Raw genomic sequence first — 19589 nt, forward strand, 5'->3', positions numbered from 1 at the left:
GGTGCTCAGGTCACCAGGGACATGAAAATTAATACTAAAAATAAGGTGAAGACCCATATGGCAGGCATGAAGCATGTGATCTTGGCCACTGGTATAGCCTCCAAATCCAGGCAAAAGCCAAGAACAGCTTTTGGAGACATTGGTAACAGAGTCAGTGAGCAGCTGCAGGCAAGAGTGCTTCTGAAACAGGATGTAAAACTTCAGCTACTGGAAAAGTTATTGCTAAAAAAAATTACCAAACCTTCTAGAAAAGGAACCTGTGTGTGTGTGTGTGTGTGTGTGTGTGTGTGTGTGTGTGTGTGCCAGCACTGGAGCCTGAAACTGAACCTGAGTCTGTTAAGGAAGAAAACTTTTGTCTTAAGCTATTTTGGTTGATTCTTCTTCTCCCAGCCATAGAAACATCTAGAGGTGTCCTTGCAGAAGAATATGTGGGTCAGGCTTTTTCTGATATAATTCTTGCTGTGAATGACATGGATTCAGAAGATAGAGCTGATTCAAATATTTGTAGTGAATGTGTGAAAAATATCTATGCTTATCTGAGACAACTTGAGGAAAAGCAATCAGTCAGGCCAAAATACCTACTGGGTCACAAAATTGCCGGAAACATGAGAGCCATTCTAATTGTTGGGCTAGTACAGGTTCAAAGGAAATGTAGGTTGCTTCAGAAGACAGTTGCACAGCTGTTTCCATTACTGATCAGCTCATGCAGGATAATCGTGTGCCCAAGAAGGTGCTGTAGCTGGTTGGTGTCACTGCCATGCTTACTGCAAGCAAATCTGAAGAAATGTTCCCTCCAGAAATTGGTGATTTTGCTTTTGTGACTAATGATACTTATAGTGAGCACCAAATCAGACAGATGGAAATGAAGAGTCTAAGAGTTTTATACTTTGGCCTGAGTCATTCTCTACCCCTGAAATTCCTTCACAGAGCATTAAAATTGGAGAGGTTGATTTTGAGCAACATACTTTGGTCAAATACCTGATGGAACCAACTGTTACACTATGATACGGTGAACTTTCTCCTTCTCAAATTGTAGCTGGAGCTTTTGACTTAGCACTGAAAATTCTTGGTAATTGCAAGTGGAAACCAACTCTACAGCATTACCTGTCATACACTGTGGAATCTCCTCTTCCTGTTATGCAGTAAGTGTGTAGTCATGGTGAATCATGGGCACATGGTTCTCAAGACCAACTGTACTACATCTAAGCATGTGAGTTTGCACTCTAGCACAGCTGAACTCTGTGCAAGTTCAAGATTTGGCTAGGGCTGTGGCAAAGATGTAACCTGCCAACTCGAGTTGGAGTATGTATTTGCACATAAAATTGGCACCATATGCCACCTGCACATATTATACTGTATATAATATGTACATGTATATAATATGCTTTTTAATAAAGGTTTTGGCTCCTTTTACTTTTCATAACTTAAAAAAAATACATGTAATTCATCTAACCCATTGAACATCATAGCTTCAGCAACAAAGTCAATACACTAGAGAATATTGGTTGTTTACCGGTGTGGTCTTGTGGCCAGCTGGGAGCTGCAGCTTGTCCTGGATATTGCGAGTCCAGGGAAAGATCAAACTTCAAAACTGGAAGTACAGTGTATACTGATTGCGTATAACTCTTGCACCACTGTAAAGTCAAAAAATTGTAAGTCAAACCATTATAAGTTAGCTGTAAGGAAGATACCAGATTTGACATGAGACAAATGGGACAGAAAACTGGTCAGGGATATATAAAAGGACTTCCAAATGACTCAGAGGGCTGGTTGAGATCAGCAGCCATATTGTATTGTGTTACCCTTCTGTACAGAGCTGTGTGACTTTTTCAACTAAGCCCATGAGCCCCAATATGGATATGAAAAGAAATGGATTCAGGGCCCACCCTAGTTTTGCTGGGCAGATATAATATAAAAACTAGGGAAAAGGCAAGTTGAGGGAAATAGCAAGAGTGATTAGAGTGACCAGTGAAGTGAGAGAAGTCCAAAGGAAAGAAGTGGAGTGAGAGAAAAGAGAATAGTTGGGGGGGCAGGGAATTGAAGTAGTGGATGTGAGGCAGTAAAAATGGGAAGAGCAGGAAGCTGTGGTCACAACCTGGAGGAATAGGGCTTAAGGTCTCATAATCAAAGCAGTTCTGGGTAGTGAGAAACTCCAACATGACACTGAGGGTGGGTTGTTGAGGAGTGGGTGCTACATAATCCCCGAATCTGCTTCTTTGAAGCAATTTGAGATGTTGGGCAACTTTTAGCTTTTTTCTTTGGTAGTACTAGAGATTAAACTCAGGGTCTTGAGCTCACTCTACCACTTAAGCTACACATGCTTTCAGTCTTTTGGCTTCTTGTGTTTTTCAGGTAGGGTCTTGAGTTTTTGCCCAGGCAGGCTTTGGACTACCTCTCAGTCTTCCAAGTAGCCGGATTAAAGACATGAACCACCACTCCTGGCAGCTTTTGGCTTTTTTTGACTGAGTCAATTGTTCTCAGGGATGAAAGCAGGATTTATTGATACCTTTAAAGATGGAGAAGCCAGATGTGGTGGTGCACATCTATAACCCCAGCACTCAGGAAGCTGAGGCAGGACAATCAAGTTTTAAGACAGTCTGGGCTACATAGCAAAGACCCTGTCTCAAGTAAAACAAAACAAAACGCAAAACCCCAAAAAGGTGAAGAGAAACATGCCAATTTCTACCACATTTTTTATTTGATTCCTCAAGCATTTAAATTTATTCTGATCAGAATCATAAGACTTTCAGTATCTGATTAATATGATTTTTAGTGTATTTTATAATGAAATCAATTAATTTGAATAAAAAATCATTAAATGCTACAGGGTACAACTGGGCTTATTTACAATAAAAGTGAATAATATTATTACTAATTATTACTTTAAAGAAAACATGTATATAGTTTATTGATGTAAAAAATACACTAAAAGTTCCTGAAGGCTTCCTAGTGACTTTAGATTAAATGTAACTGAAGAAAAACAAAGCAGAAAGGTGATTATATGTAAATGTGATTCTAGAACATCAAGCTTTTCTCCTCATTGTATAGCTCCCAACTCTAGCCTGTAATTTCTAAGTTCACCAATTAGTTTTTATGATGTAAAAAAGAGTACTACAATAAAAAAATTATATATATTTGTGTGTTATACCTTCTAAAAAGGTGGAATGTCTTGCAAGGAATGTTAAAATTACCACAAACCCTAATGACAATCATAAGTAAATAATAATTTCCTTAACTATCTTCAGCATGTGAATTTTGAAATATAGTAGAAGCAAATGATTAGTTGGAAGTACTGCCAGAAGCACAGTTCTCATACCAAAAAATCTTAGATAAGTAACTCATGGAAACTATTGAAACACTTTGTTGGATGAACAACATTTTAGAGCATGCCTAGTGATTGAGTTCTTGACGTCATTTATAGTGAAACTGTTTGGGGTTAGGTGTTATTGTGCTATAAAGATCATTTTCCTTGTGGAACACACTGATCTGAGATGGTTTAAGTGGCCCTCGCCTAAAGGTGGCATTTAAAGAGTCACAATTTTTTCTTTATAGCCTTTGATTATTTTTTGTTTTTTCTTTTGGCAAGACTGGGCTTTGAACTCAGGGCTTTGTGCTTGCAAAGCAAGCACTCTACTGCTTGAGACAAACCTCCATTTTGCTCTGGTTATTTTGGAGATGGTGTCTCACAAAGCTATTTGCCCAGGCTGGCCTCAAACCACAATCCTCCCAATCTCAGCCTCCCAAGTAGCTAGGATCACAGGGATGGACCAGTGCCTGGCTTAGCCTTTGATTCTTAAGACTAGGGTCTAAACCAGATAGGTTATGTGTTGGCTAAGGTGGCATCCTCTTGGATCTACCCTTGTGTTTCAGAACTCAAAAATAATATAGAGTAATCCTACATAGATCTGAATCCAGATTTCACTTTTATACCTCAGTTAATCCATGTGGTCCTGTAAGCAGCATTTCCCACTTCAAACCATACCCTGCCAGTTTTAACTCCTAAATTTTGCTCAAGTCCATCCTCTTCTCAACTCCCGCATCACCATCCCAACACGAGCTACTGTCCTCTCTTGCCTGGATGCTCCCAAAATCTCCTAACTAGTCTTATTAATATACTCCTGCCCCCCCCAAGCAGTTAGTTTTCTACATAGAAGCTGAGTGAGATCCTTTTGGAACAAATCAGCTCATACAACCACTAGGGAGACAACACTTTGGTGTGCCTGGGACCCTCCCAGTCTTACCATTGAAAGTCCCACTTCTGTACTGGTGTGGCCGGTCACTGTCGGATTCTGTTCAAAGCCTCACCAGCAGCTTCCAATCATCCTTAGAGTACAACCATTCCACTGGTTGTAGGCCAGGCCCTTAGGGCATGCCCTTGCAACCCCTCCAGGCTCTCTCGGAGCAGGCACCCCTGGAGCCACTCTGGTGCATTGGCTCTATACTAATTTCAAGAACTCATCATGCTTTTGTTCAATACAAGGTCTTTGTCCTTCATTTCCCTTGAGGGAATATACTTTCTGCTTCACTTAGTTACCTTAGGCTCATCCTTCACTCTATTATATCCCAAGGATGCAAGCTCTCAGAACATTTTGTTCCTTTCCTTTAGGCACTTACCATAGTTTGTCATTACGCAATTACTCAGTAGTAATTTAATGTCTGACTCCTATACTAGATTGTAAACTCAACATGACTTTTTTTGTGTGGTACTGTGAATCAAATCCAGGGCCTTACTCATGCTAGGAAAGCACTCTACCACTTAGCTACACCCCAGACCCGGTAAACTCTATGAGTGTTAAGAACCATGCATATTTTTATCTTATGGATTTAACTCCTAGAATGTGTCTAGGACACACAAGGGGCTTAATTAGTATCCACTTTTGTTCTACTGCTAATGCCATAGGCTGGCCTTGAGAATTTTGAAGTATTTCCCTCCTTGTTATCTATTCACCATGATATCCACTACTGTTGTGCAAATCTTTTAGATGTGCAATGCCCTCAAAATTTCCATAACCATCATCACTGTGTTCCAGATTGGTCCGCTGATCTGTCTCTGTATGTAATTAGAAAGGAGACATCTATTAAAAGTGTACTGTGCACCAGCACCATGTTAGATACTTTGTATATTTAATATCACTCCCTCCATCTTTGAGGAACAGACTTAGAGAGATTAGATGGCTACTCTATTAATAGTCAGTGAGCTTGTAGGAGATAGAACCAGGATGGTACCAGTATAGTCAGCTTTCTGTTACTGAACAAATACCTGATAGATCAATTTATAAAGAGAAGTTTATTTTGGCTCAAGTCTTAGAAGTTTTAGTCTATGACCAATTGGTCCTAGACAAATTTATGTCTGTGGTGGCACATCAGGGCAGGAGTGTGTGTTGAGAAAAAGCCATTACCTCATGGCTAGGATGCTTTAGAAAGAAAGAGGAAGAGATGGGAGTCCTGACATCCCCTTCAAGGGCACATCGTTACTGGAAGATCTCCCACTAGGCTCCACTTCTTACTAAAGATTCTACCACTTCCCATAGTGACACAGGCTGGGGACTAAGCCTCTAACACGTGGGCCTTTGGGGGACACTTATCCAAACCATAGTAGTACCTGAATCACATGTTTTAATACTTTGAGTTAGGTTTGCCTGTGCATGGGAGGAAAGTCCAAAGTACAGGAATGGTGACTTAAGAAAGTTACATTCACTCATGGTCTCTGTTATGTTTAAGACCAGAGGAAAGCAGTTCATGGTTAGGTGGCCTGAGCATCAGGGACTAGACATGTATTATTTGCTACCTTAGCTGAGACTTTCACCTTCAGGTCCAGAATGCCTCTCTGAGCTCCAGTGATCTTCATCCCTGTTTAGTTAACAAGAAAGAGGGGTGTGTCCCCATCTTTTAAAGACACTTTGGAGAAGTCACAGCTAGCCTTCTGTTTAATATCTCATTGACAGAAATACAGTCATATGATCACATCTCACTGCTAAGGAAGCTAGGAAACATAGACTATATTTTTATCAGCTCTGGGTACAAGTTTTTAAAAAATCCTCTTACAAAGGAAAAAAACAAAGAATGGAAAAAAGGGAAAATAATCAGCATCTGTTAAACACATGCACAGCAAGTTCTACTTCTGACTTTCAAAATGATCTACAATTTAGTTTCATCCTACATAATCTTTTAGTTTGCCACCCCTGACTCACTTTAAGCCTGTGGGGCCAATTACCTCCGTGTCTCCCAGACAAATGAAGCCCATTTTCAGTTTTACTCACCTAGCACTCTCTGTTCTTGAGAGAGCTTCCTGTCAACCTACATAAATCCTACCCACACTTTACTGACCGGCTCTCTCTCCTCCACAGAGGCTCATCTGACTGTTACAGTCACCCTGCCTCCACTTCTTTGAACTTCAGTTGCAAACACTGCGTGTCCACAAAGCATAAGGGCATTGTATAATCCTCTGAAAGTCTCTATATTAGCTTTCTTTCCCCCAATGAGGATGGGAGAAGCAAAGTCTAGGTACATAGTAAACACCTAACCAACACTTACTGATTGATATATAAAAAAACTCTATCTGCTCTAGCACTTGTCTAGACCTCTGGTTTATTCAGGAGATTTTGTCAATCAAGTTAGTTTACAAAATAGGGTTCTACTGTCCCTCTCCCATGAAAATACATTAATCTAACAATATCTATTAAGTACATATTAAAAGCCCTCTGAAAGAAGGGTTATTGTAGGCTATCCATTTATAGCCCTGACTTGGTTCCAGTTTCTGAATTAATGTGATATTGTTTGCTGTATTGTGCTTCTCAAAACTTATGCACACACAGATCACCTGGGATCTTATTAAGATGGGGAGCCTAAGTCAGGAGATTGGGGGTGCAGCCTGAACTTCTTCATTTCTAAAACATCCCAGGTGACTCAATGATGATGGATGAAAATAGCAAGGTTGTGGAGATCGTTAGACCTCCTCACAGGAAGTTACTTTTTAAAGCCAAAGATCCCCGGGGCCTACCCCATGTCTGCTTAATCAGAACCTCTAGAAGGGGTCCCAGAATCAGAATCTAACAGCTTTTTCTTAGAAATCTACATAAACACCAAGCCTGAGTTTCAAAAGAACCCCTGATGATTCAGGCATGTCTAAGAACTATTAAAATAGAATAGGCAGCTTTTTGGAGGAAAGTTATTCAGTGCAGTATAAAATAGAGAACTGAAACTACCAACACTCGATACAAGAACTTAAGGACTGGTGGAGTGGCTCGTGGTAGAGCACCTGCCTAGCAAACTTGAGGCACTGACTTCAAACCCCAGTACCACCAAAAAAAAAAAAAAAAAAAGAAGAAGAAAGAAGAACTCGAACTATGTAATGATTGAACTCAGATGGTTCTAAACTTTAAAAGCCCATGCAGCATTTTAATATCACTCACTTGCTCACAGCTTGAATCCATAGCACTTCAAGTCATTGCTGATCCAGGAGCCCTCAGCTCTGCTTTGAGGCTTTTGAAGACTGTTTGGTTGCAAGCAACTGATTTCAAATAATTTAAATCTCCATTCCAGTTTATGCTTTGAAGATGAAGTTTAAGAGAAACAAAGGATTTCAAAGTATGTTTCATAAAATATTTCTTAAAGACATTTCAAGAGAAAACCACTTGTACAGAAATTCTTTTTTCTTTACCCTTCTTTATTCTTTCAACCAGTAAGTACCTAACTATTTCAGTGGGGAGGGCTGTCAGCATCAGACAAGATTGTGTGCATGTGTGTGCAAAAGGGCTTTGTTGTTTGCAAAGTGTGCAAGGTGGCATGACTCATTTTGACTGTGTTTTAGCCAACAAGCTCAGTATGCAAAATGATCAATTAACCTTAAGCACACAGTTGAAAGTTGAAAGGAGCAAAGTAAAAAGTTTTGCTCAAACCTGTAATGATTTAAGTTGATGAGTACCAGAGTAAAAGCCAAGTTGCACTGCAGATGGCTTGGATAAGAGGGAGAAATTCAACCCAGGTAAGGACAAGTAATATGCTTTAAAGGAAACATTAAACACCACTATCAAACCTGAATGGCTTGTTAGCCTTTGATGTATCAGATCATCAAGAGCAGATATAGGACAGCAAAAGGGTGTGTGTGAGAGGGGGAGGAGCAGTGTGTAGAGGAAAGCTGGACCTCTGTAACCTGGCTAAGGAACCCAGAAGTCAGGTGACCACATAGGGTCACCAGATTTGCCAGGATCAAGGAATTTCTGGAATGTGAGATTTTCGATGCTAAAACCATGAAAATCCTGAGTAAACTATTATGTGTTGGTTACCTTAAGACCATATTGGCTCAATTCTGTTCCACTCTGTGATGATCAAGTGACATAACTTCTTCACACCTTTTTTCTCCCATTCGTAAGTGGAATTATAAGGTGGGAGTGGTGGTATGTGCCTGTAATCCCAGTACTCAGGAGGCCAAGGCAGGAGGATTACAAATACTGTGAGACCTTGCCTCACCCCCCCCCCGCCCCCACACACACACACTGAGAGAGAGAGATTATATTCTGTGGTTTTTTCTACAGAATTCCTCTCTCTTGTCATATATCACCAAATCCTACTTCTGGAATACCAGAACAAAGATGTCCCAGACATCTGGGGAAACCCAGAAACATAGGGGTACTTGTAATATAAAAGATTCCAGAAGATAGGAGCTTGTTGTCAATATTAGGACTTGAAGTTATGCAAGAAAGTTTGAAGTGTGATATTCGGTGACTGTAGGAGTGGAGATGAGAACAGAAAACAAAGAAAACAAAGCTAGTTCAAAGCTAGTTTGGGCACTGGTTACAGAACGAAGTCTGTTCTGGAATATTCTGTGGGTAGAGTTCAGGAACATTGCCAAGATGGAATTCAGGTGACTGAGAAGTTTTGGCTGGAAACCCAGGAGAACCGGACCGGAAGACTGAGTTAGCTTAGAGAAGCTGAACAAAGATTTGCTTTATCTTTGGAGTGGGGAAGGACAGAATGATTGGAAGGATCAAGCTACCTAAGGACCAGCAGATAAAGAGGTGGAATCTATTTGCAGTCTGAGTGGAGAACCACGTAACTATGGATCGGGTACTTTTCAAATGTGCATAGCTTGGATGCTGACACCTCAAACTTTAGGTTCATAGTTTGGAGGTTAATTGTGCTATGTATACCAAGCATGCAGACTAAGTAAAAAAAAAAAAATGTATGGTGCTCCCTATAAATACAGTAGTTATTCTGAGAAAGGTCTTGAGCCCTGGATAAGGAGATAGGCTTTACTTGGTAGTTAAAGGATGGTCAGGAAGAAAGAAGGATGGCATTCCAGGTAGGGGGAATTGCCAAAGTGAAGCTATAGGAATGCACTCATTTAGGAACAGAGGGGACTGGTATGGGGAGTAATGAGAATTGAAGTAGAATTTGACAAGGTTTTCCAACCTCTCAATTTTATGGTGCTCTCTGAAAATGGTAATAATAATATGGGGAAATGGAGACAACCAAGCTGCTGCCTACCCAGTGTCAGGCTCTGTCACCTGACCCCAATTGAGGCATTCCAGTGTGTGTGGCCCATTGGTTAATAAACTCTAGTAATGAGTGAAGAATCATGCATAAAGGCTCAGAAGTAAACCAGATGGAGACATTCAGACTTGATTTGATAGAACAGGGAAAAATAATGGCCCGGAAAAGGAAATATTAAAAATGGTATTTTAAGGAAAATACTATGACTACATTACCTAGGATAGGTGGGAAGTAGGTGATAGCTTAAGAATGGAGGAGGGAAGATATTTTAATGATAAAAGGGGTAATGCTTTGTGCAGGCGAGGTACTTCTAGTCACCAAATATTACTAAAACAACCAGTTTTTAATGACCGAAATGTTTTATTTATTTTTTATTATCATATTGTTGTACTGGAGGCACATTATGACATTTACAAAAGTGCTTACAATGTATCTTAGTTCTGAAATAAATTTTAAAATGCCAGTATTCGCAACATATTTCTTCTGACCATAGTTTGAATGATGGTGATGGTGTCATCATTCAGTATATCCTATTGTTAACTTTTTTTAAAGAAGTCCAAATAAATTAAATAAACATTGCATTGAAAAATTTATTTCTTATCCCATAGTAGGCACTAAAGTAGCTGGGAAAACAATAATGAAAAAATAAGGCAGCATGACATCCCCAATCTTTTTTATTTTTCCTTTTGGTGGCACTGGGGTTTGAACCCAGGGCCTCACACTTGCTAGGCAGGCATTCTTATCACTCGAGCCACTCCACAAGCCCTTTTTTTTGTGATGGGTTTTTTTTGAGATAGGGTTTCAGGAACTATATGCCTGGGCTGGCTTCAAAACTTGATACTCCTGATCTCTGCCTCCTAAGTAGCAAGGATTACAGGTATGACCCACCAGTGCCAGGCACCCTGGAACCCTCAATCTTAACTGAAAACCTTAGGTATAAAACATCTGGGTTTGTTTCAAGGTGGTAAACCAAGTAAGAGAAGCAATGAATTCTGAAGTGAGGGTAGGAATGGAATCTGATCAAATAGAGAGAAAGCAAAAGCATGAGCTTGTAAGTGCAAAGTTAACACATTTTCCTTCATTCCCTAGTGTGGCCAGTACAATGGAGGATAGAGACAGGAGCTGGGGAGGAGAAAGGAGAAGAGTCAAGGCTGGAAGGCAGTAGCATCCTCTGAAACTTCCCCTCTCTTGGTGGATAACAGCTTTTCTGTCAATCGCTGCTAGAAAGGGGGGACAGGAGTGGGGTTCTGGAGCCAGGAAACTGGGAATTGAGTCCCAGCAACTCTATTCTGAGTAACCCAGAGAAAATTGCTTAATCTCTCTATTTATAAAATGTGTGTAACAATATGGTTCTTACAAAGTTGATATGAAGATTAAAAGAATGAATGCCCATAAAGCACTGAGAAGGTGGCCTGGAATGTTAAAAGTGGTCAGTCAGTACCAGTGATTATTATTATTATTTTAGCATAGTTAGCGATAATATGTCATTCTTTGATTATGTTAGGAAAATACAATTTTAAATCTGAACTTGTCTTATTCATAAGTATACAGTGTGCTTTGTAGGTTCTATAACTTGAAGAACTTATGGAATATCTTCCCCTAAAACCTTGTAAGTATACTTTACCTCTGTAGGTCCTGAGAACCTACCAGCAGAAATGCACTGAGGCTTTGGGGCTTAGGAGCACCTTTAGAAAATGTTAATACTTTAGGAATAAAGAACACTCTTTGTAGCCATAAACACTTCAGCATGGATTAGTTTACCACATTAGGCAGGACAGATAGGGCTGGACCAAGGATTACAATCTTGGACAGGTGAGAGAGAAGGTTCTAGCTTAGGGCATTGCCTGTTAGCAAGTGGGGGTGGTTGAAGATATGTCGTATATGGAAGCTTCAGGGCTCTTTGTAAACTAGGAATAATTTTAGTCTTAAGAGAAGAGGAGGGAAATTAGCTAAACAGGAGAGGGGCAAAGAGAAGACAGTCTTGTTTCCCTTACAATATTGTCTAGGGCCAACCCTGTTAATAAAAAGAGTTCTTGACATGGCTTAAAGTTGCAGTTAAGATTTGATGATGTGACCTACCTTGTCTAAAAGACTTTAAGGTCATAAGCCCAGTACATTTTATATAAAATGATTACTGATAGTAATACAGAAGAAAATATCCATACATATATTTCCTTTTTTGTTTGCAGGTCAAGCTGACGTAAGTCAGAATGCCTGCTGATTTCTAGGTCATTACTGTGTCTTTGTGATGTGGGACCTGTGCCAAGTCATGGCACATCTATAAAACTGTTGTAGGGTTTCCCTCTAGAGAGGAAGTAGTTCATTGGAGCCTCAATGCAAAATGCAGCACAGGTAGGTAAGATGTTTTTGTAATTGCCACTAGGAAAAAGAGAGGGCCCAGGGGATTCTTCTGCCCAAGGGAGCCCCTCCCTGGTTATAATCTAATTTGTGTGTATGTGGATCAAATGGGTGGAATTAAACTTTCCAAGGTGTTGTGGTTAGATTGTTTTCAAATGTTTGGTGACTCCAGGAAATGTGAGAAGTCTGTTTCTCTTTCAGAGGACCATCTTCTTGTGGTTCAAATATGGGCTTTGGAAACAGAAATGATTACATCTTTGGCTAAAGGGTGGGATCTGTTTCCTTCTTTCCCTATTGTGACTGTATAACAAGACTTTGAAATTCTGGATTTCATGTTTGAGTTTTAATAAAGGTGGTTCTAAGGTGGTAGGGAAGGCAGAAGCTAGTAGTCACTGAGGAAGTTCCTTGCTTTCTACAGATCTGTCCACCTGGAAGAACTGGCCATCCCAATGTTCTTATTTTAGTCATTCAGAGCATCTGTACATCTGTCTACACACAAGGCAGTGGAAATAAGCCACAGAAAAAATCTCAGCAGGCTGTCTAAGAGGTTGAAAGGTGTCAGGGCAAAATAAAGTTTCAGGCAAGAGGAAAAATGATATGTAAATTGAAAGAATACAAAATATAAAACTAAAATAATTTGAAACACAAGAAATATATTGGAAACTATTCCCTGAAGTCAGCCCAAACATCATTTCCATGTTTTATAGGTGCAAAATCATCTTGAAGTGTGCTACCGTGGTCAGAAAGTAAAGGTAATCACTCTTCTCCTACACCCTTGGCAAGTATCAGGGCCTATCTATGCCTGGAACATCAGGTGTTGTACTGTTTGCTGAGCTGGGCTGGGGATGTAACTCATGATAGAGGGCCTGCTTAGCAGGTACAAGGGCCTGCATTTAATCCTCAGCCACTGCCCCATTAAAAAAAACAAACAAAAATCTCTGACAAGGTTGGAGCTAGTCAATAGGAGAAATGGTTGAGATTAGGGCTTCTCTAATCTTGTATGGGAAACGCAGATTTCTGCAGTGTTAAAAATAGAAGGATGATGTTATGGCTGAATTGTACCCTTACCCCCATTTCATATATTGAAGCCCTAACCCTTACTTCAGAATAGGATTATGTTTAGAGATGGGGCCTTTTAAAAGGCAATTAGGTTAAAATGAGTGTGGGCCCAAATCCAATCTGACTAGTGTCCTTATAAAAAGAGATTTGGAGAGAGAACTGGAGAGAGCAAGTAGACAGGTAAATGCACAGAGAGATTACCAGTGAGAAGGTGGCACCTATAAGCTAAGGAGACAGGTTTCAGAAGAAACGGAACCTGCCCATACCTTCACCTCTGACTTTGACCTCCAGAACTGTAAGAAAGTATTTTTTTTGTTTAGGTATCCAGTCTGGAGCATTTTATCATGGCAGCCCTAGCAGACTAGTACCGAGAAGAACAGGTATGGTCAAATGGTTCAAGATTATGAGGGGTTTAGAAAAGGTTATGATCATCTCAGGATACCTCTAGGTCAAGGTTTCTTAAAGCAAAGTCTGTATACTACCTACATCAGAATCACCTATGATATTTTTAAAATGCAAGTTCCCAGGTCCACTGGATCTGAAGTGTGAAAAAGTTCTGCTATGAGGCCTAAAAATCTGGCTGCCTTTTTTGCTAGACATCACAAAAGCTTTTGCACAGAAAAGCTCAAGACCCACTGCTCAAGGTCCTGCCCAACCTCTGGCTCTTTTCTCAGCTTGACTGGCAGGTACTAATTCCATTCCATCAAGTTCTGGTGTACCTGGTGCTCTAGCAGATGTTCCAGCATGCTGGAATAATTGTAAACCCCCTATAGGTTCTCTCTCCAGGTGTGTACCCAGCATATAGGAAAGCTGAATGGGATGGAATGAATGGAATCCTTGGGGAATCTACTTTCAGTTCTGGAAAGAAATACGTGCTAGACTTACCTTACTTAAGAATATAATGAACACAGCTTGTACAATAATCTTCAGTACATCTATTCTTTCCCTGGGTTTATTTAAAGATCCTAATACCTTGGTTGCTAAGTTAACAGAAGGAATACATGAACTAGAATTAGCATATATAATTTTTCTATGCTACTCATTAGTTGTGCTTATTTGAACAGTTCCCTGACATGGCCTGTGCCTATTTATTTTTATTTTTTGTGGCGCTGATAGAACCCAAGGCTTTGCATATGCTAGATAAGTGCATATTTACATCACTGAGGTACATCCCCAGCCTGTACCTTTTTATGCCCTGTACAGTTAAAATATAATATTAGTGGAATAAATAATACATACAGATATAAAAGGCAGATAATAAATGGAAAAGAATCTAATAAATACTGCACACAGGCTTTGTGCATTCATTATTTCCTCATTATTAAGGAGAATAAGAATAGAAAATGTTCTTTCACATGGCATAAGGTGGGTTTTCTTTCCTTCACCAGTGGATCACAAAGGAACTGGAGGAGAAGAGAAAGAACAAAGGAGAGAAAGAGGAAGATGGGAGTCCAAAGCAACACAGTGATGAACATTTTCTTTTGGTTGTCGTTTTTGAACAGGGTCTTATTATGTAGCTCAGGCTGGCCTGGAACATACTAGGTAGCCCTCACTGGCTTTGACCTTTTGATCCTCCTGCCTCAGTCTCCTCAGTACTGGAATTACAGTCGTCCATCACTATGCCTGGCTTGAACATTTTCAAAGTAGGCAGAATAGGAGACACTCATGTGGCAGTTCCCTAGGGATATGCAAAGCCTGCATTCTATTTGCAGATAATTAAGGACATAGATTTTATATTGTTTTATTTTTTTAAACCTGAAATTTAGGCAGATCATTTGAGAATGTTCAAGTGTTCAATAGCTCATTAGGTTATTTCTCTATTTTCCTTCTGGTGCTGCCTTTGAATCCCAGTGCAGCTACCAGCAGTGACCAGGCTTGTCTAGGAGTGTCTGTGTCAACTCTTTTTAAAGCACTTATTCAATGTCAGGCACTTGACTAAGTGTTTTTCCCTCCTTGACTAACCACATTTCAGTTTCTCTGTGTAGACTCCTGGATTCCTTTGGGCAGGATTGGGGTGGATGGGACATTGGAATTGTCATTCATATTCCAGGTGCTTTCCCGAAACAAGAATTCCGGCACTTAAGAGAACTGATTTAAAACTCGAGGTCTTAATACTCTGGGGAGGTTCAGAAGAAAAGCCCTGAACACAACTGGGGTTCATTAAGCAATGAAAAGAGGACATTAGGTCTTCGGGGAGAAAGCTCCAGGGTTTGGGGACGAGCACTCTGCGTGGTGGCATCTTTCGGGTCAGCTCTGCCTGGGTTCTGGGTTCTGGGCTCAGCCGGGTCCCGGCCTAGCAGCCGGGCCGCTTCGGGGACCTGACCCGGGGACCAGCGGGGTCTTGGCGGGCGGGCGAACGAGCGCGGCGGCGGCGGCGGCGGCGCCGCCTTCATTAGGGGGCGCTCTGGGGGCGGCTGCAACGCAGTCCCGACTCCCGCCGCTTCCTCCCGCCGCCCCTCCCCGCCCGCCCGCCCGCCCCGGCGAACGCAGCCCAGCCGGGCCCTGGGGACCAAGCCTCGGGGAGCCGCCTGGGACGGGGCGCGGGCAGCACCGCAGCCGGAGCGGGGCCGGGCCGCACCGCCGCCTCCTTCCGCCGGCCCCGCCGCCGGCCATGCATTCTTCCGGCTCCTCTGGCTCCAGCAGCCCGGGCCGGGCCCCGGCCAGTCCAAGGTAACCTCCGGGGCGGCGGCGGCGGCGGAGCAGCCGGGCCCTGGGAGGCGCTGAGGAGGAGGACAGGAGGAGAAAAGGGGCAGGGGGCGGGGAAGGGGTGTCGTCGTCGTCGTCGCGTGGCCGGGGACTGAGGGACGAAGGCGCGGTAGGCCCCGGGGAGGAGGCGGGAGCGCGCGGGGCATCCGCCCGCCTCCCCGGGACCCGCCCCGGTGACAGGTCCGGCCTCTGAGTCCCGGCCGCTCGTCCCTCTGTCCGCAGGCAGCCGCGAGGGGAGTAGGGCGCCCGCGCGCCCGCTCGCGCCGCGCTCCGGGCCGCCTCGGCCGCCGCCGCCGCTGCGTCCATGACCGCGACCCCTCGGCCGGGGACCCCCGCCGCCGCCGCCGCCGCCGCCGCCTCCACCCTCGCGCTCCGCAGCCGCTCACCGCTCGCGCCCTCCGAGGTGAGAGCCCGGAGCGCGGGCCGCGCCCGCCTGTCCGTCCTCCCGCCGCGAGACCCCCTCCTTCCTCGGCCGCGGAAACCGCTGCCGTCCCCGGCCGGCGGAGCGAGCGCGGCCACCCCAGTCCCTCCTCACCGTCGCCGCTGCCCGGTGCTCCTCACCCCTCGCCCCCCGTCTTCACCTCACCCTCCTCTGGCGTCTCCCTTCCCCCTTCCTGCGCTTCCTCCTTTCGCCCTGTTAGTTACCCCGCTTTCTTCTGTCACCTTGTACTCTGCTGTCTAGGCCCCCTTTCCTCTAAAAGAAGGGAAACAAAACCCGATTGCTGCCAGGGAGGCTTCCGAGCGTGGCTCTTGGCTGATGCGAATGAACCGGCGTGCAGGAATGGTGGTGGCCCGGAGACCCATTTCTCAGAGATCGGACCGAGGTGTCCCTGTCTCTGTCCTACTCAGGTCCCCAGTGTCATCGGTTTGCAGACACTAAGGGTGTCTGAAGCAAGTGGCTCTGTTTTAGTCTTCCTTTTCTGAAAGTCCAAATGGATAACCGCAGTGGGACGCCGCGGTGCCACCAATTAGTGAGTGGGAATTGTGTTATCATTTGCTAAATATGACAAGCCCCCTGCCTGCCCGGGTGAACTGCTCCCCTGACCTTGTGCGCCTCCTCCTCCCCGGCTCTCTGTCCCCATCTGGAATTTCCCCTAGAGATCACCGAGGTACTACACCCGGAAAGCTTAGACCCTCTTTTCTTTTTCTTTTTTTTTTTTTTCCTCCCCCTTTTTATTTTTACCGTGCTGGAGGTGATTTATAGGCTGCTGACTATTTGGATGTGTTTCATCCATTTTCCTTTTTAAATGCATTCTTCCTTCCACCCTAGAAAGACAGTACCGAGTCCAATGTGAGAATGGCTGTGACTTTGGAAGAAGCTCCGTGGCTGGGCTGGATGTTGGTGAAAGCCCTGATGAGATTCGCCTTCATGGTCGCCAACAACCTGGTTGCTATTCCGTCCTACATCTGCTATGTGATTCTCCTGCAGCCCCTCCGGGTGCTGGACAGTAAGCGCTTCTGGTATCTTGAAGGAATCATGTACAAGTGGCTTTTAGGAATGGTGGCTTCCTGGGGATGGTATGCGGGATATACAGGTAAGAGAGTACTTTTGTTGAATGCACATGAAAAAAATTTGCAGTGTTATGCTGAAGTCAGGAGCCATGATTGAGTATAGATTATGTTTTCGGTTGAAGATGCCTTTATGCTTTCACCATTGAAAAGTTAAGTAGGAAATAGTTTTGTTGGGTTTCTCTTCAGAATCTCAGGAAGCATGGTATTTCCAGAAGTATAATTTCATAATTAAATATTGATGAGTCCCTTAAATAACGTGTTTAGTGAGATTGACATTCATTTATTAAAACTTGTCTGCAAAAGCTCTCTTGGAGGAACAGGAGTGCATTATATTGGACTTGGAGTCTTATAAAGTGAAAACCTACTTAGTCCATAAACATTGGGGATTTAGAAAAGCACCTGAGCTGTATTTATGCTAAGACAGTTTGTTTTTCGTTTAATGTGATATTGTACTGTGTTAACATTTTAATCCAAGCTCCCTCCATGGTTCTTTTCTGTTATGTATGTTTCTTTTGATTTCTAGTACCTATATTTTATCTCACAAATCTGAGAAGGTTAAATTTTTCTAAAAATTATCTTTGTTAAGCTAGTTTATCTCCTGAGTGTCTTTAAATAGATTTCTATTTCTGCTTTTAAATTTCATTTTGGGGAGTAGTAGTAGCGCTGTTCTGAAGTGGACTTTTGTAGAACTAAATGAGAAGTGGGGTTTATTTTCTGTTTGTATGCCTTATGTACTTTGAGAGCTTCTGCTTCTGCTGTGAAAATGCTGTATGTATCTTTTACTGTATTATTTGATTTTTTTTCTCTAAGAATTAGGATAATGAAGAAAGCAGTGAGGTTTCTAGTGCTTGTCAGATGTGGAAGTTCTTATGAGGAAAACACGTAACTGGTGGGTCATGCAGCAGATCCGGGGTCAGTGGTCTGCAGTTCGTAGCTTGGAAGAGTGAGGAGGTAGGTTATGTACTCTCAGGGTCGGCTGCATGGCAGTTCTCCATCTTAAATTCTGTCTCCCTCTTTCCTGCCCAGGCAACATCTGCAGATTTTATCCATACTCATGGGAAAAGAACTGACAGTACACAGCTTTTCTGGGGTCTGGCTGATTCTTGCTATGTCAGAATGTTCTCAGGTGCACAGATGAGGCCTTTTTTTTTTTTTTTTTTATTCCAGCATGGCCATTTATTCTGCAAGCCTTGTAGTGTATACATTGCTTCCTTATACTGGTCTTGCTGAGATTCCAGTGTTTTTTGGATACAGTAGGCGAACTTTTAGTCTTTTTTAGGACTTGGTGGTAGCAGTAGCAGTGGTAGAGAGGAAAAAAAAAATGAAGTTCAGTCTGTGCTGCTGAATCCTTATCTGAATTGAGCTGCTGTCTTAGAGTGGCTTTGCCTGATACAGTTTGAACTTTCCCAAACGTGCTATGTGATAACTAGTGGCTTTATTCTTTGTACAGTATACTTAAATTGCTTGTTTTAAATGAACTCATATTCTTTTTAGAAACCAGTTCTAGAAGATTATTCTACTTAAACATAATGAAATTGCTGAAATGTTTGTGTTTATGTGTCAGTGTGATGGGAAGGTGAAAAAGATTAATTTGTTATTGACCTTGAGGTTATGAGGAATGCAGTACTGGTGCTTAAAATTAGTTACCCTACAGTCATAGCGCAGCTGCAATACATTTTTAAGTGCATTTTCTTGGGGTATTGCTTCCTTTCTCACCATAGAACTGTGAAGCTTCTTCTGCCACCTACCTGGAAAGTGCATGATCTGCTATTTTAGAAGAGCATCTGCTCCTCTTCAGGCTACTGCATTTGGACGATTTGATCAGTTTCTCATTTGAATACAGAATATTTTAGTGTGCACATTTAAAGTGGTTTCCCATAGGTAGAATAGCTGATTTTAGAGAGTCTAGTCATAGGCTGGTCAGAACAGAACGGTAAAGAGATCAAACAAACGTAGGGATGAATTTTGTTGAAAGCCACAACCAGGTTTATGGAGGCCAACCAGTACAGGGTTGATGAGCAGGTGTGCCCGCAAAAGGACCACAGGGGCTGTAGCAGCCTTTCTTCCCTTCCTACCAAGAGGATGGTGGACTTGTTTTTTGTTTGTTTGTTTGTTTCTTTTCTCTAACCCTAAGATTCACAGATGGAAAGCTGAACATTGTTATCAGAATTCTGCTCAGTAGATCTGGTATGTTAATGTTTTAGAATAAAAATTACCAAAATTTATGAGAAAGCCTCAAGTATTAATTAGGAAGCTGAAAATTGAACACTGGTTTAGAATATCCTCTTTTCAAATTGCAACCTTTCAGTGTAAGACAAGTCAATTACTTTGCTGTGCTGCTGAGGACCCATAATGATTGTCTGACCTACACTGCCCCCCCATGATAGCCACTAGCTGCATGTGGTTATTTAAATTTAAATGAATTAAAATATTGTAAAATTGAAATCCGGTCATACCAGCCA

At 42.5% G+C, this 19589-nt stretch overlaps 1 protein-coding gene and 1 pseudogene across 5 annotated transcripts in view; both read left to right on the forward strand.

Annotated features, from left to right (window-relative positions):
* Lpgat1 (lysophosphatidylglycerol acyltransferase 1) overlaps positions 1-19589 on the forward strand; it is a 113062-nt gene that overhangs the window by 22393 nt on the left and 71080 nt on the right. For 2 of the 5 annotated variants that reach the window (XM_074048377.1, XM_074048379.1), the window contains exons 1-2: positions 15881-16018; positions 16886-17150. In XM_074048377.1, coding sequence (XP_073904478.1) covers positions 15920-16018; positions 16886-17150 — 364 coding nt within the window. In that variant the 5' untranslated portion in view covers positions 15881-15919. Of the gene's footprint in view, positions 1-15434; positions 15580-15880; positions 16019-16885; positions 17151-19589 lie in introns of those variants that run through there. The other 3 variants (XM_074048380.1, XM_074048381.1, XM_074048378.1) reach the window with 3 other exon arrangements.
* Positions 372-11693, forward strand: LOC141413944 (G2/mitotic-specific cyclin-B1-like; annotated as a pseudogene).

This window comes from Castor canadensis, chromosome 11 (genome assembly GCF_047511655.1).
Source record: "Castor canadensis chromosome 11, mCasCan1.hap1v2, whole genome shotgun sequence".
Lineage (NCBI taxonomy): Eukaryota > Metazoa > Chordata > Mammalia > Rodentia > Castoridae > Castor > Castor canadensis.